General features: G+C 42.0%; 1 protein-coding gene across 2 annotated transcripts in view; it reads left to right on the top strand.

Annotated features, from left to right (window-relative positions):
* The first annotated feature begins 4,223 nt into the window (after nt 1-4,223).
* RAD23B (RAD23 homolog B, nucleotide excision repair protein) overlaps nt 4,224-26,523 on the top strand; it is a 37,057-nt gene continuing 14,757 nt past the window's right edge. The window contains exons 1-5 of one of the 2 annotated variants that reach the window (XM_061475639.1): nt 4,266-4,408; nt 5,302-5,408; nt 16,493-16,574; nt 19,147-19,226; nt 23,304-23,551. In XM_061475639.1, the coding sequence (XP_061331623.1) occupies nt 5,373-5,408; nt 16,493-16,574; nt 19,147-19,226; nt 23,304-23,551 (446 nt within the window). In that variant the 5' untranslated portion in view covers nt 4,266-4,408; nt 5,302-5,372. Of the gene's footprint in view, nt 4,409-5,301; nt 5,409-16,492; nt 16,575-19,146; nt 19,227-23,303; nt 23,552-26,523 lie in introns of both variants that reach the window. The other variant, XM_061475638.1, reaches the window with a different exon arrangement.

Genomic DNA, 26,523 nt, shown 5'->3' with positions numbered 1-26,523 from the left:
CCTTCAGTTTCAGAAGATGGGGTATCTGACTCATCATACCCAATTGCTAGAGGCAGAAGGACCAAAAAGCTCTGAACCAAACACCACCACCACCAACAAAAAAACCCCACGATGTAATTTTTTTTGAGATGTTTCTAGGAAATAAGGAGCCCTATTGTATCTTCTGGCTCTGTCTCATATTCCTATTTTCTACGTTTGAGCCAGAGCACCCTGTGTGTACACAGAACTACAGTGTTCCTGGTACGGCTGAGTTTCTGGTCACTAGCCATGGTTATCCTTGGGACTTTTAAACTCCCTGGCAATTGCTGCAAGGAAAAGGCCATCATGAGATTTCTGAAGGTTGTCAGGGAAAACACAGATACTGGATGAACCAACATGGCATGATGCTGTCCTGGATGTGCTACTTAACAACAAGAAAGAACTGGCCAAGGCTGCGACAGTGAATAGGAGCCATGACTGTAATGATCCTGACACAGAGGAATTCAAGATCCTGGGGAGGGGTGGGAGGAGAGGAACATTGTCAGTACATTGTCACTACATTGTCTATGAACTACATGTCACTACATGAACTAAATTGTTAGAAATACCAAGATGGTTTCTGTAGTTTTCATACATTTATCGTATCATTCAATCCTTAGGGGTAGAGTAATAATGACAGCATCCCGGTACTCCTGAGGGCTGGAGGATACCCAGCTGTTGGCCCAAGCCCTGGCTGGGTGAGACATAGTACGTGGGCATAAGCAGCAAGGGATGCAAGGTCCCAAACCATTGCTCAGGGACGTCACCATGGGCCATACTCACGCACATGCGTCTGGGTTTACCACAGCGCCACTGTATTGTCTAGTGCTCCAAAGAAACCAGCTATTAAATAATGAAACTTTTCACAGCTAAAAAGATTTGTACATCTCCAAATAAGCTCTTTTGAAGCAGTGCCACTGCCCGCTCCGTCCCTCCATCTCTTCTCTTGTGCTCTGTGTCATTGTTTTGTGACAGCCATCGAGGCCTCAGCTGCATCTTCCCAGGGCCCAGTCAGGTTACTCTGGCCATGGCAGACATCCCCAGGCAGATTTGGCAAGAGGGTTCATTCAATAACACCTCCTGCTTCCCTGGGTGGCTGCAGGACAAAACCCCACAGGCTTTTCCAACACTCCAGCACTGTTCGCCATCTCTCTGGCCTCCCCTGCTTCCTCCCACAGGAGTTCCTCCCAAGGGCTGCATCATAGACAGCACTTGGCTCACTCTGAGGGACTGTCACCCCTATCCAGGGATGGCAGAACCAGGCAAGTGTGATCCTCTCTGCTTAGCGCCCATCAGCCTTCATCCAGGTACTATGTCCTCTTTGGGTTCACACACAGGAAATACACTGACAAACCAGAGGGGCCCAGGGCAGGTTGCTGGGACCTTGAGGCTGAAGTATGTGACCTGAAAGGATGGTCTGGGGTCTGGAACTGGTTCAGCATGCAGCAGAGAAGGGCTTTGGGCACCTCACAGTACACCCTGGTGCCTATAGGGATACAATTAACAGCATCAAGACAGGCTTTTCCCAGTGGTACCTGGCAAGAGGGTAAGTGATCACTGTCACATCAGCTGAAACAAGAGAGGTTCAGCATCAGGTTAGTAGAGGAAAAAAATGAGAATAATTCAGCTCTGTAGCAAGAGCCAGAGACGCTGTGGGTTTGTGCACTCAGTCAGCATACGAACTGTCATAAATGAAGCCAGTGTGATACTCCAGTCTGAACACAGGGCAACTATCCAAAATACTTGAGATACAAAATGTAAAAGATCCCAAGCACTGGCTGTCAAGGAGAACCACTATGAAACTACAAGACAAGAGTACACTGTAAAAAAGAAATAAAAACAATCCCCAGTTCTGCAACAGGTGGGAAGCAATTTGAAGAAAACCTGGAGAGTCAAACTCTGCTGTAACCTATTTTATGAAGCTGAAAGGGCTGAGCTAGAGGAAACACCAAGAACTTGTTCATTTAATTTAGTAGGACAAGGCCCTATATCGTGAGTTGCCCTAAGGTTCCCCAAACCACTCAGGAGGAAAAAAAAAATTCTTACCTTTTTTTTATCCTCATTCTATTTGCTCAATGTTCAAATAAATGGTCAGGAAAAACTTCAACCTTCCCAGTTCACAGCCTTTGGGGCTCATTCTCAGTTATGCCGAGGCTTCCACAAACCCTCACACCAGAGCTGAAGAGCTACCATGTAAATGAACCCTCCCCTCACCACAAACTGGGCAGAACTAATTCAGAGCAACCACAAAAATCAGAACGAGTAGTTACATTTAACAACTTCAGAGCAGAAATGAGTAGTGAAACTCCCACAACCCCTCAGCACAAGGTACTTTCATTTGCATGTGAAGCTCATTTACACATGCTTGACTGCTGAATGAAAAGTTTAAAAAAAATCCCTTGTATTTTATATGCAAAGTACAGAATTAGATCCAATATCAGGCAACAGTGAAAGTGAACAAGCAGCATACTGTAAGTTGCTGCCACCCATGCAAAAAAATAGCAAGAAGTATTTTATCTCTTTTATTCTTTTTAAAGTATCTCTTCACGCAATGCAAGCAAGTTATTCTGTGCTCCCAAGAATCTGGCTTCCTACTAGCAACAGTCAGCAGTTTGTTTTGGGTTGCAAAAACCCAAGAGGCTGTGGCTGTCCAGCAGCTGTGTATGAGACCTTGAGGTGGATGATGACAGAAGCAACATCAGCTGTGTGTGGAATACATGCACAGGTTCAAATACCAGCTGTGTGTGTAATATACACATAGGTTCATGCACACCCACAGGGAGAGGTGTCTCCCACTTTCCTTTCGTATTGCAATGCAGCCTTCTGGCCCCTTCCCCCCTATGCTGGTGGCAAGAACTGTCATGAAGCCAATCTTACCCTAATAAGTTAGAAGATAGATTTTACTACATTGACGAAGTGGCAGAGTAGAACTTGTCAAGGTATTGCAAAATACAAAGAAACCTGGGGTTTAAGTCTATTACAGCATTGAGTTAGCCTAAGATTAGTGTCCTCTTTTGCAAAAAGACAGCCTTGGTTACAAAGAAAATGCACTGGGAGATTCCACATCTACTATATAAGAGGTTGTAAAGAGCTGAGCAGGGATCAGGGATCAGCTTTAAGGGTTATTCGTAATAGGGCTCTCTCTTCATTGCCTAAGGAGTACTAAGGGAAACCGAGGTTAGTAACTCATTAAAGGTAAGGACTAACTATCGAAACCAGCATTGGCAGAACTGAAATGCTACGTTGCCCCATCCCCTGCACCAGTTTGTGTGATAAGCAAATGACATCCTGGGCTCTTTGTATCCATGGGATCAGAGTAGAAATGATAATGCAGAAAAGATGACAGAGACTTTAAGAAAAGCAGACAGCTTATAAATGCTAGTTAGAAAGCTTGGGGTTACTATGGCAGAGAACTAGTCTCAACTGTTGCAGTATGCGCACAATAATGCTTGTCATGACTTTGAAAAGACATTTTGCCTTCAACATGTTTTAGGTGAAACAGCATGCCGTTATCACCACCTTGGAGGAATGCTAACCTGGAGGGTTGCTTTGGTGACAGGTAGTCTTCCTTCTGTTGAGGCAGCTGAGGTCTCTGCACAGCAGTCAATGCTTCCCACAAGGGGCAGCCATGCTGCTCTGACACACTGTCATGCAGCATCACCGTGGGGAGTGACTGAGAAGGAAATGTCCTGCCCACGGGCTGACTGAGCTCATACGAACTCCTATGCGTGTGTGTATACCAACAGATTCACGACGATAACCCGCACGAGCTGCACTCACTCACCCACCAACTCCCGCCCGCACCCCCGGCACCCCTCCCTCACACCTCTCAGCTCCCATCGCCTGCGCAACAGCCCGGCCCCGGCCGCGCGGCTCTCCGCGCCTGCGCATAACGAGTGCGCCGGGTGTCGGACAGAGAAGTGGGCGTCGCGCAGGCGGGTAGGCCGCGGTCAGCCCAGCCTCCCGCGGGCTGGCGGCGGAGGAGCGGTGGCTCCGCGCAGGCGTACGCCGTGCCTCGTAGACCGGGAGCGGGTATCCGCCACTCCGAGCCAGGGCAGCAGGGCCGAGCGCCCCTCAATCCCGCCCGCCACTGCGCGGGAGCGTGACTGGTAGCCGGAGCCGCGCGGCGCAGGGCGAGCCGTTGCTCCGCCTCCTCCACTTTCTCCTCCTCTTCCTCCTCCTCCTCGCCTTCCTCCCTCTTTCTCTTCGCTTCCTATATTGGTTTCTCATTTCCTCTCCTTCGCTCCTCTCCCGCTTACTCTTGCGTGCTTGGCCCCGCTGCGCTGTGGGGGACACGGAGGCAGGAGCGTGGCCTGCCGCCGCCATGCAGATCACACTGAAAACGCTGCAGCAGCAGACCTTCCGCATCGACATCGACCCCGAGCAGACGGTGCGGGCCCGCGCAGGAGCGGGAAGCGGGAGTGGGGTGTGTGTGTTCCGTGCTCCGTCCCTTCCCGGCCTCTGGCCTGGCTGCCTGCTCTTTCGAGAGAGCGCCGCGGCTGAGGACTGAGGGGGCTCTGGCCCTGGGCCGGGGAGGACGGGCCCTCCTTTGGGGGAGGGGTGGGCAGTGAGTGCGGGGGGGAAGGGTGGCCGGAGCCTCTGAGGGCCTGGGGCCGGGGTTGCGTGTTTGGGGGTGTGGTGGATGCCCGGGAGGAGTTTGGGGGTGCGGGTTGTGCGCTGCTCCGTGGGGACGGGGAGCGGGGCGCCTCACCGGAGGGATGTGGAGCAGGCCCGTCGTGGGGGTCCTGTTTTCCTTGGAGTGCAGAGGGGTCTCCTGCTGGGGAAGGGCGGCTCCTCCTAGCTGGAGGAAAGAGGCTGTTGTGGCCGTACCCCCTGCGGATGGACTGACTGTCCTCGCTGGTTTTCTAAAAGAACGCCTAGAAGGTGGAAAGGAGAGCAGCTGACGCTGTGCTGCAGAGGAGCAGAGCGAGAGGGCTATAGGAAGCTGAAGTTTTTCCTTTTGGGAATATACATGACAACACCCATGGGTTAGTGGGCAATGGGGGAAAGTAATAATTTCTGCTAGTTTGTATTGGGAGTGGGTCATGACCTCTTGGGTGAAGCGGGGGGTAGTGCAGCAGAAGGGAAACTTGGTGGTAGCTCTCTGCTGATACCCGCCTGGGCAGGAAACGTGGGGAGAGTTGTAGGGTGCTTCCCCACGGGAGTGTGTACCGGAGAGGAGATCCTGAGCATCCAGAATGCATCCGTGTATGCTTAGATAATCGTACACTGTGTTTGATGGAGGTGGTTGATTGCAGGGAGGCTTTTTTGCTTTACCTACAGTGTGAGCCACGGTGATTAATCTGCACCTCCGAGGTGAGGGAGTGCATGTGAGATTCCACGAACCGCTTAGCATGAACGCAGGTGTCTCCTGCAGAGCAGGCATTTGGGTGAGTGGTGAGGTTTGTAATAGTCTTACTCTCCCTTACTGACAGGTTGCAGTAACTGTGTATCTCTTACAAGACTGGGAGTGGGGAAAGGGCAGGTTTTGATTGCAGGTGAATGTTTTCTGTCGGCCCACACGAGTCTGCTGAGAAATCCTGAGGGGGAAGTACAGGGTTCTGAGACAAGAAGGGCTTTAAGTGAGTTTGCAGGGCTGGAAGTTGCCTTGTCACTTGCCTGAGCACAGATGGTCGCCTTTGATAGCGAAGCCCAGGCATCCTTGTGGCTGCCTTCTGGAAGATTTGGGGACTTTGGCGTCTGAAGGTATGTCTGCAGCAGCTCTTCACATGATGTCTGGGCAGTGAAGCTCTGGAAACCATGGAACACTGCATCTGCTTTTACGAAGTCTGTTAGTTTACTCTCTTTCATCTTAAGAAAAATAAAGGGTGGCAGTTAAACTTGGACTCAGAGTTGGCTTGGTTGACTGGTATGGAAGAGACAGGTGGCATATGTCTCTTTAAGCAGATGTTGGAAACCTTCAAGAATTTAAGGTATTAGCCTACTTGTTCATGAGGGTTAGATCTCTTTCCCTCTTTTTTCCTGTTCTCTGTATTCAGTAAGGTCCTGAGAAATAAAGTCAGGAAGAGGACTTAGGACACATTGCCAGTCAAAACCCCCACCAGCTTATGAGACAGCAAAATGCACTAGCTAGGAGTTGACTGGCGGAAATTAGACTGCACACTCTGTAAGTGTAGTTTTTACAGTAGCTCAGTAACTGAAATGAATTATTTTCATGAGCATAAGGCTTCACGTTTTGGCTAGGGATGGGTGGTGAAACAGAGGAAAGAGAAGGGGTAGGATTTGAGGAGATCTTTTTTTTAAAGTGAGAGGGGTGAATCCTTCATCTTAGCTGTAAAGGTGTGGAGGTGAGAAATGTGTTCAACACTACCTACTTTTTAGAGAATCACAAAGGAGTTCTTATTGAAAGTGTTGAAAATCATGGAACTTAAAGTTTTGAGCCTCCAGTTAGAAACCAAATCTGTTAAAATGGGAAAAAGCTTCAAAATGTAATTGGTTAATCAGGTGTTTTGCAAGTGTGTGTTTGAAAGTTCTCAAATCTGATGTTGAAAAATACTAATTGTACTAAGTGCACTGATTTCTTAGATAATTTTCCAACACCTTGAAATAAATGTGTGAGAGCTGCGGAGGTAAGGAGAATTACTTCTACTCTTTGAAGTTTGTGTGTTTCTCTCCTAGAGGTAGGCTTGTTTACTTGGAGTTGTGCCCTATACTGTGACAAGGCCAAAAATCATCCAGTTGTGATAGGCCCAGGAATCTTGTTGCTCAGAAACTGGATTCTCGTTCTCTAAAATTGATTTCTGGTTCTAGCAATTTCTCCCCGTAGTCTCACTAAAAAAAAAGAAAATATCCAAAGAGACTTGATATTACAGTGCAAGGTAGTATTCTGACGACTGTTCATGCTTGTAACCGAAGGCTGTCATTAATAGCAAGGGATATTTAAACAAACCTTCCAGTGAGAATTTGAAGCAACACACTTCATAGTAACTAGGCTTGTTAAAGCTTTTGCACAGTTAGCTGATACATATTTTTTTTTTCCTGCTTAATTGGACAGTTGAATTTTTAAGTTCAAAATGGCTTTTTGTAATGTGACTTCAGTTTTAGTTTAGTTGTGTTTTAAAGTATTGGCCAACTGAGTATTTTAACTGAATAAAAATTAGACTTGAAGCATGGAGTATTCTTGTTCATGAAAGTGCTAGGTGAAGACTGTCAAATATTTTGACTACCTAAAAAAGTTGGAAAGATTTAGCCCCAGACCCTATTATTTGAGAAGGCTTATTAAATGCAAGAGTTTTTGCAGGCATGGATGTGGTGTGGTGTTTTTTTGGTGGTTTTTTTGTTTTGTGTTTTTTTTTTTTGTGGGTTTTGTTGTTTTTTTGTTTTTTTTTTGCTTTTTCTAACTTTTGGGGTAAATTTGTGGAGTGCATAGGAATTAAAGAACTGATTGTGCTCCTCAGAGAGGTGGACTTACCCATTGTAATCATTCTTATGTTCTGAGCGGGTCAGTTCTGTACTTGAAAATTCAGATTTAACCAGGGTAAATTAAAGCATGTTTTTATCTACGCAAGCTACTTTTTATGTGGTTTTCACTGTGAGAGAGTAAACACGTGAAATGTTGTGTTAGGAGCAAGAAATAAGCTCAGTCTGAAACTGATTCAGACCTGTGTAGGCACATCTGTTGTCTGAGATGACAGTGATGACACTGTAGGCTTCAAAATCTAGTGCTGCCGTTGTAGTTATCACTGTGTCGACATGAAATAGGCTTTTAAAAAATCTTAACATTCTTAACTTTCTTTAAAAATGAAATGCCGATTGAAAGTCTATTCTATTTCATTTTCAGCTTCCTTGTGCTGTTAACCTAAAACCCTGATGTCAAAATGCAGAGCATTGCGAGGAATATTCAGGATGCCTTTTGGCCACAGTCTCTATGGTGCATAATATGGGCTTTCATGTTTCACTGGTCTGCCACAATGTTTCAACACCCATGAAGTTCTGGCTTGTTTAACACCAAGTCAACAGGACAATTAGTTGTGAAAGTTTGTTCTTCCACAGAACTTCTGTATGTTCTGGTGCCTCTTTAACAAGTTTATGCTTTATTGCTAAATGTATTTGGGGATTTTTGGATGCTAATGTTATGGCCCTTTGTTGGATTTTAGGTTTAGAAATTTAGGCTAGATACTAACCAAAGCTGTATTAAATGTGTGAGAAGTGTGATCCAGCAAAAATGAAGCAGGATCCAAAGGGTATGTAATAAGGAGAAAAGTGAGTTTTGGCATATATTTAATTTTTCAAGGCAAAACAGGTATACTTGAGGGGAAAAAGATACTTTAATTTTTAAAAGACAATGTCATAGCGAAGAATTTGTATTTTCTGATTTTAGGGGGTATAAGAACATTTTGGCTTTTTAATGAGAATGAGGTGGTGCATACAGTGGCAGTATGTTTTGATACGTCCATGGGGGATGTCTAATAAAATGACAAGCTGCTTCAGTTCTTTTCAGAGAGTGCAGTTCTAAATTTCTGAATTACTTTAGACTATTGTCTGAATGCACAGACTATGATTTGTGAGTCCATATGAAAGCTAATGCTGTATGTGAACCCACAAAATTGTGGTAGTTGCATGTGTGCCTTCAGTATATTGAGTGCTATACTAAAGCATCTTATAAAAAAAAAAGGAAATGCATATTGAAAGCCTGTGTAATCTTAAACCATACTTTGCACCAATGCTTGTTCTATGTGGGGCTAGGAAGGATTCGTGGAAACAAATAATGGGCTGTTGTAAAATATATTTATCATACTTCTTAGAGCTGTCCTGGTAAACTGTGGGCTTCTGTTGGAAAACCATCTCCTGGTATAGTAGCATTAGTAAAGATTAAGTTAACAATTCAATATAAAATTGAAAGAATTTAAAACAATAGTACGTTTATCTCATAAGAAATTGATTTTTGTTTTTTCCATGTGATATAAGAAGATATAAAAGCAGTAGATTTAGTTTTGGTCATTTTAGTTCTGCTGAATGTATTATATTCAGTATATAGTATAGTGTATGTAGTGTATATATAGTATAGAGTATATAGTATATATATATATAGTATATAGTATTTTTCAGAAGAATTAACTTCAGAAACAGTTCTGCAAGAGCCAGAGAATATTATCGGGTGAAATGGTAAAATCTCACTTGGAGGCTTGTAACCTCTAAGCAAATACGAACTTATGCTTACGATCTCCTTTCTACGTGTGTTTCAGTGCAGCAGTTGCTAATTAGAGGATTGGTTTTGTAATTCTGAGAGTTTATAATCTTAATGGTTAGAGGCAAAGTGCTCCTATGATCCTGTTCAAGAATCCAGAGATACTCTTCTAGGTTAAAGATGTTCTTCTCAAGTCCTGATATTTTTCTCCCAGTTCTCCTTTGATTTTGCAGCAGGTATGTTTCTCATCTTCTAGAGGCAATTCTTTTGCATTTCTTAGGATTTTATTGTTGAGTGTATGTACTTGCACAGTCAGAGGAAGTGTGAATTTAAAGGGCACGTAGTTGCTGCTTGAGGTTTCATAGATGACTTTGCAAAAATTGTAGCTTTGGAGATTAGCAGAATGAGTTTTGGGGCACTTTTTATTTATTTATTTATTTATTTATTTTCACCACCAATATTTTTATGCATTCTTTGCAGACCATAGCATTTTCAAGTTATGCTCTTGATAATCCCTGTTTATTTTATTAACTGTTGGGTTGTTGGGTTTTGTCCCTTTTTTTTCCCTAGTGCTTTTCTTCAGTAACTAGTCTTTTTTCCTGCTTCCTGGCTAGTTAGAATTTTCAAGCAAGGGAAATTGTTCAGTTGTTTTAATTCTTGGCTGAAGAAGGGTAGGTTTTCACATGTTTAGGAATATTTCTCTGAAATTTTAGTGAGTGTTCTAATGTAATTTCCAAAGAACATCAGGGAGACTGGCACATATTATTAAAAATTTAATAAAGGAAAGGTTAAAGTAGCATAAATTAGGGATAGAACTGATTTTATTCATATTAGAATAGGTTTTCACATGTTATCCATTTTTTCAAATGCATTGGCTGTGTCCGTGATTTTGCAGTTATTTTCCCTGGAATGTTCTCATTCAGTTTAGCTGCCAGCAAGAAAAAGTAACCTTTGTACTTTTAATAATTTGTCAATATTATGTGTTGTATTTCTGAGCAATCCAGTCTTCTGAAGACCACCATTATTACCAAGGTGGCCAGTAAACTGAGAAGTTAAAATGGACACACTTACGGATAGCTCTGTACTTAATTGTGCCTTACATTTAATCTGTTTTGCAGGAACAATAGGTGAGCAAACATGCCCATCCTTTATGTGGATAACAGCGGGTTGGAAGTTCCTTTTGGAACTTACAGGGAGTAGAGAGTACGTGTTAATCAAAGAACAGCATGAGCAGATAACCTTCCTATTTCAACAGTACCATTGCTGCCTTTGCCCATACAAGGGCATAGAATTATAGAATAGTTAGGGCTGGAAAGGACCTTAAGATCATCTAGTTCCAACCCCCTTGCCCTGGGCAGGGACACCTCCCACTAATCCATGTCACCCAAGGCTCTGTTGCTTTTGAAGATTTTCATTGTCTTTCAGAAATACAGGAAAATACTTTCCTGCAGGGAAATTTATAGGGCTAGGTAAAGTCACAGGACTGAAAGATATGGCTCCAACATCTTCTTCTGCCAAAGTTTGTGTCTTTGGTCACTGTTCCAGACAGGATGCTTGGATGGACTGAAACAAACCACTTTTTAATTTTACAGGTTATAATGAAGTGCAGCATGTCTTACCTAGGCCCTATAAGTGACAGACAGGAAGCCTCAGCTGCTTTCCTCTGAATGCTGCCCTACAGGGAGCACCAAATGAATGTGAAAAGGAGAGGGCTTGTGGCTGCTGTAATCATCCCAAGTCAGAGTGTGATTGCAAGGCTGTCTGGCCCTAGTTCCCTCTGTCTCTTTCATGCCTTGTGGGTTTGCATCAGAGGCATTTTAGGCTTAGGGAAGGGACCAAAACTGGGGCTGAAGTCCTTATCGCTATACCCCCCCCTTCCCCCCATACCTCAGTGTCTGAGCTTTGCACCTTCTATTTCTAAGTGAAGGTTGTTAATACATATCTAAATAAAACTTGTTTTACCCCTCCAGCTGGTTTGTCAGAATGCAGCATTGGGAAGGGTTTTTTTTTTTGTCTTTTTCTAATTACTTAAAATGTCGTATCAGTTTTGTTTGTAGTCAAACCACTGTATTGCTTTTACACTTATAAATCAGTCTGTAGAGAATGATCCTTGTTCTAGAAATTGTCTGCTTAAAGGTACTGGATGGTTGTATATGCTAATTAGCATGACCATGCATGGCAGAGAAAGTAAGCTTTCTCCTTAAAACAAGCACTAGTGGGTTCAGAGGGAGCACTCGAGCTGTCAGTAGCCATGTACAACTACCTGAAAGGAGGTTATGGTGAGGTGAGGGTCAGTCTATTCTCCCACGTAACAAGAGATGGGACAAGAGGCAGCGGCCTCAAGCTGCACCAAGGAGGGTTTAGGTTGGATATCAGGCAAAAATTTCTTCCCTGAGAGCGTGCTCAGGTGTTGCAACAGACTGCCCAGGGAAGTGATGGAGCCACCATCCCTGGAAGTGTTCAAAAAACACGGTTTAGTAGTGGCCTTGGCAGTGCTTGTGTAAAGGTTGGACTTGATGATCTTAAAGGCCTTTTCTAACCTCTTTCATTCTATGATTCTGTGTCTTCCTGTGGTTTTGGAAGGTACAGATAGCTGAGCTTTATTTACCTTGTTGCTAAAAGGTTTGTTTTAATCTATGTGTTCATGTGTTAGTACAGAGCTGCATGTATGCAGCTAAATGTAGCTAAACTAAAGGTAACTAAAGTCTGTCTAAACGATGGAGCTTATAGACTATCTTTCAGTCACTATTTAGCATCAGAGAACTGACCCTAGTGTCTCCTCTTTTAAACAGGACTTAGATGAATTTTGAAATGGAGGATAGAACTGTGCAGAGGCTAACTTTGAGATGAGAAATTAATTTGTTGATCTCTAGGCAATGAACAACAGCAAATACTAGACTGATGAGCTTCAGCTAGGTGTAGATGAGCTCAATTTTGGAGAGCAAATTAGAAAGGCAGAGGTAATTGCTCAGGAAGTAAATGTCAGGGCTAAATTTGAATTTGTACCTTGCCAATTCCAGACTATTTATCTTCCAGACAATGCAGCTGCTTTCTTTGTATACTTCAGCACAGTAAATGCAAGTAGCAAATACAGAAGTTTATGAATGCTTTATATTGCCTGTGAGGCTGTTTTAAAATACTGGAGTAATTTTAAACACATTGTTTAGTTGAGTAATTTTCTTTTACCCCAGTCATTCACTAACCTTGTAAACCTGACTCGATTCAAAAATAGCTTCCTCTCCTATGGTACTGCTCTCTTACTGTATCTCTTATGCCTTTGGAACCTGAAGTAGGGCAGCAGTCTGTTCATGCAAACATCTAGGTGGTCTCTTGACTGAATATGAGTGTCCTGTTTAGGAAGACAGTATAAGAGATTACTGTAAGTATAAGTTTGTGCCAGCGAAATCTGCTTTTTATTATGTGTAGAAGTAGCTAGAATTAAACGTGTTCTTGTAATTAAAGCTGCTACAAAGCATTTAGTTACAAGCTAAGTAGTTTCTTATCCTTGGACATTTCAATAGTAGGCACAATATATGCCATTAATCTGTTGCTGATCATGGTGTTTGAATAAGGGTAGTAAAATGTGTTGCACTAGTCAGTTTGTTGCTTCATTAGCTGGTTTATTGTCTGCTACAGCTGCATCATCCTCACCTGACTGAACAATGTCTATATGGCAGTGTAATGTGTGGTAAATATGCTTTCAAGGGCCATGGGAGGAGATACTAAGCTGTTCATGGAGTTAGTCAGTAGAACCCCTGGGAAACTGCCCACATGAACAAAGGAGCAGAACAGAACTGGCAGATCTTTAAGGACACTTTCTATAGAGCACCAGAGCTCCCAATCCCCAGTTCTAAGAAATCAGGAAAGGAAGAGGAAGGCAAGAGACTGGCATGGATGACTGGAGACCTGCTGGTCGAACTAAAAGGGCAAGAAGGAAATGCACAGAGAGTGAAAGCAAGGGCATGCATTCTGGGAAGAGTGTAAGGATGCTGCCTTGTTGTGCAGGAAAGGGGCCAGGAAGGCCAAGGCCTGACCGGAGCTGAACTTTGCATGGGACACAATAATAAGGGCTTTTATAGTTATGCCAGTCAGAAAACAAGGGGTAAAGAAAGCGTACCCCCGTGGATAAACACAAGTGGCAAATGGGTAACAGCAGATGAGAAGGTTGAGGTACTCCACAACTTTGCCTGTTTTCACTGGCAGCTTCTCTTTACCACACCTCTCAAGTGGATAAACAACAAGACAGGGAATGGGGGAACAAAGTCGATCACACTGTAAGATCAGGCTTATGACCACCAGAGGAACCTCAACATAGGTAAGTCTATCGGATATGACAAGATGGATCCCAGAGTCCTGGGGGAATTGGCTGATGTAGTTGCCAGCCCACTCTCCATGATGAGAAGTCATGGAAGTCAGGCAAGGTCCCTGGTGACTGGAAGAAGGGAAATATTGCACCCACTTTTCAAAAGGGTAGAATTGAAGACCCTGGGAACTACTGACCTGTCAGCCTCGCCCTTGTGCCTGGGAAGATCATGGAACAGATCCTTCCAGGAGCCACACGATGGCACATGGAGAACAGGGAAGTGATTTGAGACAGCCAACACGGCTTCACTGTGGTCGAGTCCTGCCTGGCCAACCTAGTGGCCTCGTGTGATGGAATGACTGTGTCGGTGGACAAGGGAAGAGCTACAGGTGTCAATCTGTCTGGGCTTGCATAAAGCCTCTGACACAGTCCCCCACAACATCCTTCTCTCTAAACTGGAGAGATACGGATTTGATGGGTAGACTGTTTCAGTGGATAAGGAATTGCTGGATGGTCAGTTGCATCGTGAAGGTAGTGATCGATGGCTCAATGTCCAGATGGAGATCAGTGATAAGTGGTGCATCCCTCAGGGGTCTGTGTTGAGACCCATTCTGTTTAATACCTTCATCAGTGACACAGAGTGGGATCAAGTGCACCCTCCATGAGTTTGCAGATGGCACCGAGCTGAGTGTTTTGGTTTACACGTGTGAGGAGACTAGATGCTAACCAGAGGGGACCTGGACAAGTCAGAGAAGCGGACCCATGCAAACCTTGTAAGGTTCAGCAGGGTCAAATACAAGGTCCTCTCCTCGGTCAGGGCAGTTCCTGATACCAACATGGGCTGGTGAGGAAGGGATTGAGAGCTGCCCTATGGAAAAGGACTTAGGGGTGCTGGTGGATCAAAAGCTGGACATGAGCCACCAATGTGAGTTTGCAGCCCAAAAAACCAACTGTATCCTGGGCTACATCCAAAGAAGCATGGCCAGTAGGTTGAGGGAGGTGATTCTGCCCCTCTACTCTGCTCTGGTGAGACCTTACCTGCAGTACTGCACGAGAGACATGGACCTGTTGGAGATGGTCCAGATGAGGGCCACAAAAATTACCAGAGGAATGGAGCACTGCTTGATGGCTTCTCTGTGGCCTAAGGAGACTGTTTAGTTTTGAGTGACTTCTGACCTTGAATGATAATTGAGGAGGAATTCACAAATTAGTTTTCTAGCTTGCAGGGAAATACTCTAAAAATAAACATAAATCCAGGGGTAGAACAGACTTGTGTAAAGTAAGCACATGAGAGTGGTAATCAGCAAATTATTATTAAAATGAACGGTGGTTTGACTGCCTGATGACTTAGGGATGGCAGTAAGCTGCTATTAGTTTTGCTGTGGAAAAGCAACTGACTGGGTGGAGACCATTTCTAAAGCTTTTAGCAGGTGCTGGGATGTTACGTGTAAGAGCATCCTTCGTCATCTGCTGGGGAAAGAGAATTGGCTTCCTATTGGTGTAGTTCCATAGAGGGAAACTGTGTTCTATATCCTTGTGTGGCTAGTGATTTAATCACCTACATCAGGTGTAAGTTTACAGAAGAGGTTGATTCTGCCAGCCTCGTTTGCTGGGTCCTAAAGCCTGGTAAAACAAACTTACTTTTTTGTGTGTGTACTGCTGAAAAGATGAAGCTCCATTGTGAGTGTAAAAAGTTTGGTTTAACCCTCTTGGACCAAACATCCAAACTGAAAGCATTAGCCTGGTGAAAAGACTGATAAAGAAATATGGGAAAATACCTGAGAGGGAGAAGTGACAGGACCAATAAAGGAAAAGGTAACACAAAGATTTAAGATATCATGAACAGAAAAAAATAAAGTGATGACAAGAAGCATGACTTAAATATGGATAACAGCTTTTAATTATGCTGGGAATCACAAAGCTCCACTTCTCAGTAAATATTTACCACTTTGCACCTTAAGATACTGTTCCAGTGTATTTACTACTCGAGCAACCCTAATAGTAAGCTACAGCTTTAAAAATTAACAAAAATGGTAATACTAAAGTTGCCTGTGGCACAAGTAGTTGTCAGTCCTATTATAGCTAGGTATACACATCTCAATTACGGTGTTTCAAGAAAAAAGCTTATCAATATTCAGGAGAAAAAACTTTAGAAAATGAAGTTATTTTGAAGTAATAAGTTTATAATATTGCGTTTGTTTGTTCTACATATATTTGGAGCATGTGTCAGGAATATTTAATGTTTTTATACAGGCAGCTTGTCTTAAAATATGATTTCAAATGTATCGATACAGAAATGCTTTGAAAGGAACATCCTTTATCTTCTCGGGATAGCATTATGCAGCCTTTCTATAGGATATGGGCATTCTGACACTCAGTGTCATTTGAGCTGTTGTATGTGGTGTTCTAAAGTGTTGACTATGGCAGAGATCTGTATAAGCAAGTAAATAAGACTGAACACTTTGCTGTGAAAGCTTAAAATTGCTATGCAGAGCTCCAGAGGGGAAAGAGTTGAAAACCGCTTATACAATATTAACAACTTGACAGTTTGCACAAGTCTCTGCATCTCAAAGCTTCAGGTCATTGCTGTGGATGAAATTGAATGTCATGGTGACCTTACCGTAGAAACACATTCTCTGAAGAGTCATTTGAAGAAGAAAGCAGTGAGCTGTATATAGCATCTGTACCACCCTGCATTCAGAGACATAACAGGGAGGGGAAATGGGTCAAAAGCATTTTTGCCCCATTTCTTATTTTTTCACTGTATTTTAAACTAGTATATAGACTTCTCATGGAGAAATTGCTTACAATTTGATTAAGCACTAGGCACTATGTGGGAAGGGAACACACTGCTGTTCAAGAGATTGAAGTGGTATATTTGAAGACTGATGTACTTGACATGAGATATGACTGAAAGCAACCTTTCAGGATTTAAAACTTGGAACAAAATGTGCATAAACAGGTTTGTATTCTGAAACTTTATTTTTTTATTTCCCCTCATTAAGAATATTTCTGTCATTCAGGTGAAGGAACTGAAAGAGAAGATTGAGTCAGAAAGGGGGAAAGATGCTTTTCCAGTAGCTGGCCAAAAACTGATTTATGCAGGTAATGAATATTCTGAAGGTATTGTATATGAATCTATGTTGTTTTTTTATGTTACTGTTTGATTTTTATGTGAGTGTTAAATCTTCTAAAGATTGTAAGTACTGAAATGCAAACAGGGTAAAAAACAAACAAAAAAGCCCCACAAAAACAAACCAACAACAAATCTGTTGTCAAAGGGAACTCTTAATTTTGAATCAGAATTGTTCAGGTTTTAGTACGTCTGTTTTTATCTTTGCTCTTGCAGCGTGATACACTAGCAGCTTTAGTGCTGGATGAGGTGTGCTTATTGAAGTGGAAATAGCTTTTGTTAAAAGAAATCAGTATTTAAGCAGATCACATCTGATGTTCTGGGTTAACTGTTTTTTTTGTACAGTTTATGCTGTGTATAGCTGAAGCATTAATAACCTTATTTCTTATGTATTAACAAAAGAAACCCACCACCAAATGTTTTGTATACTAAGGTACTTTCAATACTTTTAAGCTATGTCACTAAAAAGCAGGCTGATGTTAAAGACACAAAGTTACAGTATTTGAGCTAACATAGTTCTAATATTTTTAGGCAGGTTTTTTGTTTGGTTGGTTGGTTTTTTACTGTTTTCTACTTTGCTGGTCCATTCTGGCACTCATACATAGTCCCAGGGTTTTTTGTTCTTACTTCATTTCAGAACTTAAAGTTCTGTTCCAGTACCCGCTCTAGTGCTTTTTCCTCTCAAATTGTGCTTGAAAGAAGTTTTGGTTTTGTTTTTTTTTTTTTTACTTCTTCAGTGTACTGCTTTGTAAACAGCATTACTTTTCCACTTCTATGAAGCTAAAGCCACTAATCACAATAGAAAGATGCTAATAGAAGAGAAGTTGGAGTCTCTCTGTGTTTGTATGGAGTCTTTAGGACTATGTTTCTTAGCAAGTTTTATGTCCCATGTGCTTCAGTGAATGGAATGTACATCAAGATCAGGAAGGTAAAAGTCGTGTATAAAAACAAATATGAGCAAGGCAGAAGGCCTTGTGCAATATGTATAATTGCATGATGCTCTTAATACTACATTTCTGTGATTAATAAAAACAAGGGCTGCATATGATCATACGATGTGATAAGTATTTTTAGAAGTCTGAATTTATCTTCAGCATTGCATAATCCTCACAAAAATTAGAAAATACGATTCAGAATCGAAGACTATACAAAAAACGATTTTGTGTTTTGTTTTTTATTTTTTTTCTTTTCTTGGACAAGAGATATTACAAAGGTGCATTGATGACATTTTTGATTAAAATGAGCTTTAAACTTTTTATAGTTTGGTAAAGGAGAGTAATATCCCAGCTGAGTGTAAAAGTATAAAAGTATACAATTATTATTAAAAAATGCTTGCATTTTTTTATAAAGTTATGTTAATGAGAGGTGGGATAGATCTGTTGTGTTGTCTTTACTAGGGTAAAGTTTAGAAACCCTGTGAGTGGTGTGTCCTGAAAGTGTAGGATGTCTGCATATATACATTGTGCATGTTTCTTCCCTGAAGTGTCTATAAACCTGAAAATTGTAAGGAAACCTGTGTAGGTTCTGAGTCAGATGCTGCACCATCTGCTGCAGATATTACTACTGCTACAGTATATATAATCAGTATTTGACCTGCAAGACTGGTGGAACCAGTAGAGTAAGATAGTGGCACCTCATCTGTTTTCAAAGTGTCATAATGTGCTTATGTTGCTTGATTTCTTTGTAATCATCAGGATAAGATTGTTATCTTGCTATACACAGTTAAGTGGTGTATTCCACTAGCACTGAGAGTGGTTATGAAAATTCTCCCTTTGAAATGGGGAAGTGGTGCGAAATACCCCTAGTGTTCTGATTTGCGGTACTGCCTCTAGATCAGCTTATGATAAAATAAAAAGGAAAGTCTGTGGTTTAATGTGTTTCTCAGTTCTTCTAAGCGTGAGACAAATCTACTTCACCACAGTACTATCTCTGAGTATGACGTTTCAAAAGTTATTTTTTTTTTCTGGTTTATTTATTTTCATCTGTCAAGGTGGCAGGATATGGAAAGTTTCTCACTTTTTCTAAAGCTTTAGCCTTCTTTTAAATTGTTAAAGTTTCAAAGTCACAAATATATGCAGATAAACTTAGTCTGTGGCGGACTCTGGGAACTGTAAATAGTTTACTGCATCTGAACAGCAAACAAAAGCAGAAACGAATTTTCTTCCTGTATCTAGAGTGTGTAAGCAGTCATAAGTTACTTAAGATTATTTTATGCTGAAGCTTTTTGTCTACATTACTTTCATCTGTGTTAAAGGTCCAATAAATCTTTTGCTAGATATTTAGTGCTTCTGTTTTGAATTATTTGAAGCGTCTTCAACACTTGGAGCAACAGCTTTCAAGCTAACTAGTCCTGTCGACAGCATAGGAGGAAAATTGTGGCAGCTCTACTGCTAAAGCTTAATACTTGAACCACTTTTTGTAAGGTTATTAATCTGCATAAAATGTGTTTTTTACAGGCTTTTGTTTGAACTTTGTGAAGGAATCTTGAGATCATCAAATGATCTGTTTAATAACTTCTTAATTTATGTTTGTTTAATTTGCCAGGTAAAATCCTGAATGATGATACTGCTCTTAAGGAATACAAAATAGATGAGAAGAACTTTGTGGTTGTTATGGTGACAAAAGTGAGTAATTATCTTTGAAAAAGCAGTTGCATTGTTTTTCTTTTAATTGTGGTGACTGATTGTATGTGCCTATCCTTAAAACAAGTCGAGTTTGATTATGTGAAAGTTTTTGTCAACAGTAAAAGTAAATTCGTGTGTGAATAGATACGAAATATTATTTCAAAATTCTGTCTGGCCTATGCTGATTGTTATTTTTGTTCTGTGCTGAATGTTTACATTGAAGACAAAATTTGTCAGTGGCTGATTTTATTGTTTTTTCTTTATTGTCTTTCTAGTATTTTATTATTAAAAGGAAAAAGGGAACGTTTGTTACTAAATTCCCTATGTAGGTCTCTTCCAGTCTTTCCATGTTGCTTTTCAAAACTCATAGCTGTTTCTTTTTTCAAACTCAACAGCTTAAACCACTAAAGAAAGGATACCTATGCCAATCAACAAACCTGTGAGTTTTGAATGACTGCAATGGCAGTCATGTGGCGTGTATTTGAAGTATCTCCTCTTAGCCACTTGTGAGATTGCTTCTGGAATCAAGCCACCGATTTTCTAGGCACTTCAGACCTTTGGGATCTGAATAAAACTGACTTAATCTCTGTCATAAGTTAATTTTGGAGTTAGAAGTTCTCCTGTTAAAGAAAACACTATTCATTTGCCCTTCATTTCTGTTTGGTTTAGCTCATTAGATTCCCTGTTTGACTTTTAACTGTTACTGCTGTCTTCCTGAAGAAAGAGTGTTTTAATCTGTGGGTTGTGTGGAGAAGAGGCATTTACCAGTATAAGAAAACAGGTGCAGATGGGATTTCAGAGTACAGCTTGCATTTTGGTTATAGCAGAAGAAACACAGATCTCCATGAAGACCTGTTAAATGCAGTACCTTATATTAAAAAGGACCTGTGTTTTGGAGTTGGGCATTTCTTCAGTATTAAAGTCTTTGTGCTAAGTCTTTTGACCTCAGTTTTGCTTTGATTCTTTTCTAGATAAGACATGTCCTGTCACATAAGCACAACTGCTGATTTTGTCTGATGCTCAGACATGTTTCAGTGTTTTACTTTGAATGTTTCTTAAAATGCTCTTTATTTTGCCAGTCATGTTGGAAGCCATTTGCTCTCAGCCTCTCCTTTCCTTTAGACAAAAGGAGGAAATATATCTTTCTTAGTTTAAGCAAACATTGTCTGAAAGTGATTCACCTTGAATAAGTAGTTGTGTTTTGTTAAAGTTCAGCTGTTTCTCTTGGTAAGGCATAGATGGGGTCAGGCTTGTCACTCAAGGATAATCATAGGACACAGCTTTCAAGAACATAATCCTTTACTTTAGCTGAAAGTTACATGCATTCTGAAAAGTGTAATTTCTATATAATAGGATTAATACTGCACCCAAGCAAAATTCATGTTTCCAATAGAAATGTGAAGATTAATTCACAATTACATGCTAGTATTGACCACTCTAAATTTATTGCTATAGATTTGGTAGTCCTTGATTCTGCTGGATTTTTGGTGCTCCCTATGGAACTCAAGTATGTGTAATGTTATTTATCATAGAATCATAGAATAGTTAGGGTTGGAAATGACCTTAAGATCATCTAGTTCCAGCCCCCCCTGCCATGGGCAGGGACACCTCGCACAAAACCACATCACCCAAGGCTCTGTCCAACCTGGCCTTGAGCACTGCCAGGGATGGAGCATTCACAACTTCCGTAGGCAGCCCATTCCAGTGCCTCATCACCCTCACAGTGATGTTGGGACTTTCCTCCCCAGCCTCCCATCTACAGCTCATATAACATCTTGGGAGGGACCTCAAGGATTAGCTGGTGCAACCTCTCTTGGAAAAGCGTGGCCTAGACTAGGTGTCCCTGCGCCCTGGCCAGCCAAATCTGAAAGCTTCCAATACTGGGGAATCTGCCACTTCACTGGGGAGGGGATTCCAATGGCTGATTGTTCTCATTATGAACATGCCCTGTCAGAATCTCCTGGGAGTTAACTTGTGCCCATTACCCCTCTTTTTTCCATGTGACTCCTTGTAAAAAGGGAATCTCCATCTTCTTTGTAGCCACCCTTTAAATAGTGGAACATGATGATGAGGTGTCCCCTGACGCTTGTTTTCCCTGTGCTGAACACACATTTCTCTCAGCCTTTCCTCAACAGGAGTCTGCCCTGTCCTTCAATCATGTCTGGGGCATTTCCACATCTTTTTGTATAGCAGGGACCAGAGCAAAACAGTGTTGCAGTTGTGGTCTGACAAGCGCTGGGTGGAGTGGGGTGGTGATGTCTTTAATCCCTGTTGGCTTTCTTTGCCACAGCTGCACGCTGTTAACTCACATTGAACTTATGTGTCAGGACCAACCCTCAAATCCCTTTCCAGAGGCCTGTTCCCCAGCTGTGTAGATCAGAGCCTGTGCTGCACTCATGGATTATATTGGCCCAGATGCAAGACTTTACACTTGTACTTGATGTGCTTCATAGGGTTCTTTCTGCCCTACTCTTCCAGCCTGTCCAGGTCATTCTGCAGGGTGGCTTTCCCTAAGTGTTCACTTCCCCACTCAGTTTGGTATTGTCAGTAAACAGGGTCAGGGTACACCTGATCCTATCTTCCAGATAATTTATGAGATACTGAACAGCATTAGGCCCAAAATTGATCGCTGGGGACCCATTTATGTAGTGCTTTGAATATAAGGAGTGCATAAGTAAAACTTGTTGCAGGTTAAGTTTAAATTGCTTAGCATCTCATTTTCTGGCAAATAGGATCATAGAATCATAGAATAGTGAGGGTTGGAAAGCACCTTAATATCATCTAGTTCCAAACCCCCTGCCATGGACAGGGACACCTGACACTAAACCGTGTCACCCAAGGCTCGATCCAACCTGGCCTTGAACACCGCCAGGGATGGAGCATTTACAACTTCCCTGGGCAACCCATTCCAGTGCCTCACCACCCTCACAGTAAAGAACTTCTTCTGTATAGCCAATCTAAACTTCCCCTGTTTAAGTTTTAACCCATTACCCTTTGTCCTGTCACTGCAGTCCCTAATGAGTCCCTCTCTGGTATCCTTGTAGGCCCCCTACTGGAAGGCTGCTATGAGGTCCCCACGCAGCCTTCTCCAGGCTGAACAGCCCCAACTTTCTCAGCCTGTCTTCATACAGGAGGTGCTTCAGTCCCCTGATCATCCTCGTGGCCCTCCTCTGGTCACGTTCCAACAGTTCCCTGTCCTTTTTATGTTGAGGACACCAGAACTGCACACAATACTCCAAGTGAGGTCTCATGAGAGCAGAGTAGAGGGGCAGGATCACCTCCTTCAACCTGCTGGTCACGCTCCTTTTGATGCAGCCCAGGATACAGTTGGCTTTCTGGGCTGCAAGCGCACGCTGAAGCCGGCTCATGTTCAGTTTCTTATGGACCAACACCCTCAAGTCCTTTTCTGCAGGGCTGCTCTGAATCTCTTCTCTGCCCAACCTGTAGCTATGCCTGGGATTGCTCTGACCCAGGTGTAGGACCTTGCACTTGGCATGGTTAAACTTCATAAGGTCGGCGTCACCCTCTGGGTGGCATTCCTTCCCTCCATCGTATCAACCGACCCACACAGCTTGGTGTCATTGGCAAACTTGCTGAGGGTGCATTCAATCCCACTGTCCATGTCACTGACAAATATGAACAAGATAGTGTTCATGATGAAAGTGATTTCTGACTTCAGCACTTTTTTCCAAATTTGAGTGGTGAGAAAACCTTATGCTTGTTACACTTGCCAGATGTCTTTTAGACAGCCATTTTAGTTTCTTCTGAAAAATGTGCTTTTGTAAAACACAAGATTGTTTTTACATTTAAAATACTTCGATCTGTAAATATTTAGTCTTAACTTTGCATTTTACTTTATGCTCAAATAGTGTGGCTGCTTAGGTGTATAATTAAGTACTTTACTGACCCTGTTAGTCACCTGTTTAAACACAGTGATACATTATAGACTTAATGTTTTAATGTTATGCTGGATGTTGAGGCAGCAGTGTCAAATACAAATGGTCTTAATTGGTACGTTGACTATAGAAAGCATGAGTTTAGGAGCTTTGTGCTCTGAGTTCTGTTGTCCCCCTGTAGGCCAAAGCAGCAACTGGAGCGACTCAGCAGTCAAATGCTACTACTGCTACTAGCTCAACGACTACAGCTCCCACACCAGTCACTGCACCACTCCCTGATGCTGCCCCTGTACCAGCTCCTGTTCCTCTACCACCAGCACCAGATGTAGTTGCCTGTGAATCAGAACCTGTGAGTGATCCTAAAGAAGAGAGGCTAGCAGAAGAGCTACCCGAGACACCAGCTGCTGTCAGTCCATCGTCAACTGACAGGTACAAAGGAGACTCCGAAAATGCTTTCCCTGTCCATTTCTATTGCTTCTAGTTTTGATTTTGTTGGGTTTTCCATTACAGTATTAGTTCAGTCATTTTCTCAGTTCTATGTCATTTTTCCTTTTTCTTAGCTGTAACTTCAGACTTTGGCTCCAGTATAGCATTATAATATGCTGGTAAGAAGTGCCCCTCACTGCTTACACCTTCTCTGGTGGGAAGTGTGATCTTGGGACTAAACCTATGGAGTGGAGACTTGCATGACACGGGATTGTACTCCCATTAGGTATTTCAAAGTTACTGTGGCACAAGTTTCTTTTCAGACCGAGGGTATTCACCTGCATGGAGATCTACTTACAAAGCTCTTAAAAGACTTAGAGGGGCATGTCCTCTCCTGTTCATAGACCTCTGATTGTGTTTTAAGTCTTGCTGGTTAGACTTAAACAATAAGTTCTTTATTGTTGTAAGAATCTCTTTAATTTCTGGAAAGAGTGTTTTTTGGTGGGTGCTTTTTTATTTGTTTTTTTTTGTGGGGTTTTTTTGCTTGTTTGTGGTTTTGTTTTTTTGTTTGTTTGTTTGTTTTCCCAAAATGCAGTATTGCTCTTAATAATGTAATGTCTTATTTGTTCTGAATGTTCTTTGACCCATCTGCAGATAGCTGTGGGAGCTGGGGTAGTTTTTAACCTGAATTCTTTACATTTAAGAAAATCAAATGGAAATTAGAAGTTTCATCCCTGTTGTATACTGTGGCTTATTTTGCTCACTTTAATTTGCTTAAGTTTGCACGGGATAAAAATGCTGTTAACTGTAATGGCACTTGCAGTGCTACATAGCATTATACATTTCCGTACGCTGGTTTTCGATCTGTATGTTGTTTATGTGGTGCACAAGACATTGATCTTTGAAGTGGTTGTATTTAAACACTATCAAATACTGATGATAAGGAAACAAAACTTGCAATTGCCTAATATTTTGAAATTAACACAAATTTCTTGCAGTTGGTAGCCTAATCGATTATTTAATTTTGGAATTCTGAGAAATAGACATATTTTTAAAATGGAATACAAATGAAACTTTATTTATCAGTTGAATAAATTTCGATTTTTTTTTTTTTTTTATATATAATGTTAATGGCTGTGGTTTGTTTTTTTTTTTTTTTTTTGCTGCTCAGCTTGTCCAGTAGATTCAAAGATCAATTTAATATTTAATACTAAAACAAGTGCTTTCCAGGTTTTCCATGTACAGATTGCAGTATGTAAAACTGCGGTAAGGAAGCCTTACATACCTAACAGGAGGCAAGAGGTAATTTAACAAATACATTGTAGTTACCATCTGCCTTAATTTCAGTGAGTACTGCTTGTTTCTGATTTGCTTTAGCAGTTAAATTACTGAGGCTGGTGAAGGCATATTGAGCCATGGCCGGGCAAGCTCTCGTCTTGTTTCACTTTGATCTTTTTTAGTTATAATTTATACTAGTGAAGCATTCTTGTTGGAACTGATTTTTTTTTCTTAATAAAATGCATCTCTGTAAATATCTTGTTAGATTTTTTAGTGGCATCTTCAGAAAACTCATTCAGATTAATCTGATTATCTTTGATTTGCTGATAGGAGTTGTCAGATCTGGTAGCTGATAGATGTGGAGCTGGTGCAGCTCCATGACCCCAGGCCTATCAAGTATCAAGACTGAATGTTTATTCCCAGCACATACACACAACATGTATATACTTGTATATATGGCTGGCTGCAAAGGTTAACACAGGCGTGAAACAAAGGGCACTTAACAGCCATACAGCACAGCAGTAGCATTTTGTTCACCTCAGGCTACTCAAGGCAAAGCCTACTAGTGCAGAATACATATGTACAGGCATACATATGAACCATACAAATTTGTCCAGTAGCTGGCCTTAGTCTATTTCAATACCTGGCCCCTAGATCTCCCAGTCTCTTAGGTTTTTGACATCTGGGTGTGTGACAGCCTGAGCCCTGCAGCCCCACTCCAGTTGCTGATACTCACATTCTCTTTGCATGTATATGCATGCATGCACACACACAGAGGATAAATCCAGGAACTGACTGTAGGTATTCACTGAACCTGGTAGCTAGTCCCCTCTGGTCTCCCAGTTGCCTCATTCATTGCCATATGAACAGATCTCTCCACTAGCTGATTGAGACCTATAACCTTAACCAGTAGCTGACCCTCTGACGTTACAGTCTTTCCAGCAGCTCCTCTTTCAGGCACTCCAGTCTCTGCAGCAACTGGCTCTTAATTTACAGCCAGTCAATAACCAGCTCTCAAGCATCAATCCTACTTAATGTAGTCAAGCTTGATGCTTGCGGGTGATTACACACATGCCAGTGTATGCCTCCACACAGAATACGTATGTCTTGTCCCTTCAGTTGCCAACACCTCAGGCACTTAGGGAGCCCTTGGTCGCTTTCCCAGTTGCTGGCACTGAGACTTCCACAGTGCCTGGTCTCTGCAGTTGCTGGCTTCACAGACGTGGAGCTCTGTGGCTCATTGTTCAGTGTCCAGCTGTGGGCAGTTAAGACTTCTATACACACACATGCATGTAGAATACAGACACCCCCAGCATGAAAAATAGTTATGGTAGTTGGAAATGGAATTTAATTAAAAGGCAGGATGGACTGGTAGTCAGGTGCAGGGCATGGCCAGGAGGTGCTGTTTACATGTGAATGTGGCCCATTTTCTTCCCACCCCCCTGTTTTTTGGTTTTGTTTTTTTTTTTTTCCTCTTTAGCTATGCTTTTCATCTGTAGGGTGCCTTGATGCTTCTGTTTACCTGCCTTTGGTTCTTCCCCATGATATCCCATAAGTCTTGTACAATTGCCAAATGCTTTTTTCTGGCACCCCATGGTGCGTTGCACTACCCTGTAGGCAGTAATGCCCTTTGGTCTGTGTGGAGACCGGAGGGCCTCTCCTGTTGAACCATCGGGGTGTCACCCTGAGACGAAGGG

The sequence above is a fragment of the Pezoporus flaviventris genome, unplaced genomic scaffold (assembly GCF_033815535.1).
Source record: "Pezoporus flaviventris isolate CSIRO_AGI_PZ_B2104156 unplaced genomic scaffold, CSIRO_AGI_Pfla_v1 ptg000086l, whole genome shotgun sequence".
NCBI classification, from domain to species: domain Eukaryota; kingdom Metazoa; phylum Chordata; class Aves; order Psittaciformes; family Psittacidae; genus Pezoporus; species Pezoporus flaviventris.
This window is presented reverse-complemented; position numbering and strand designations above follow the sequence as displayed.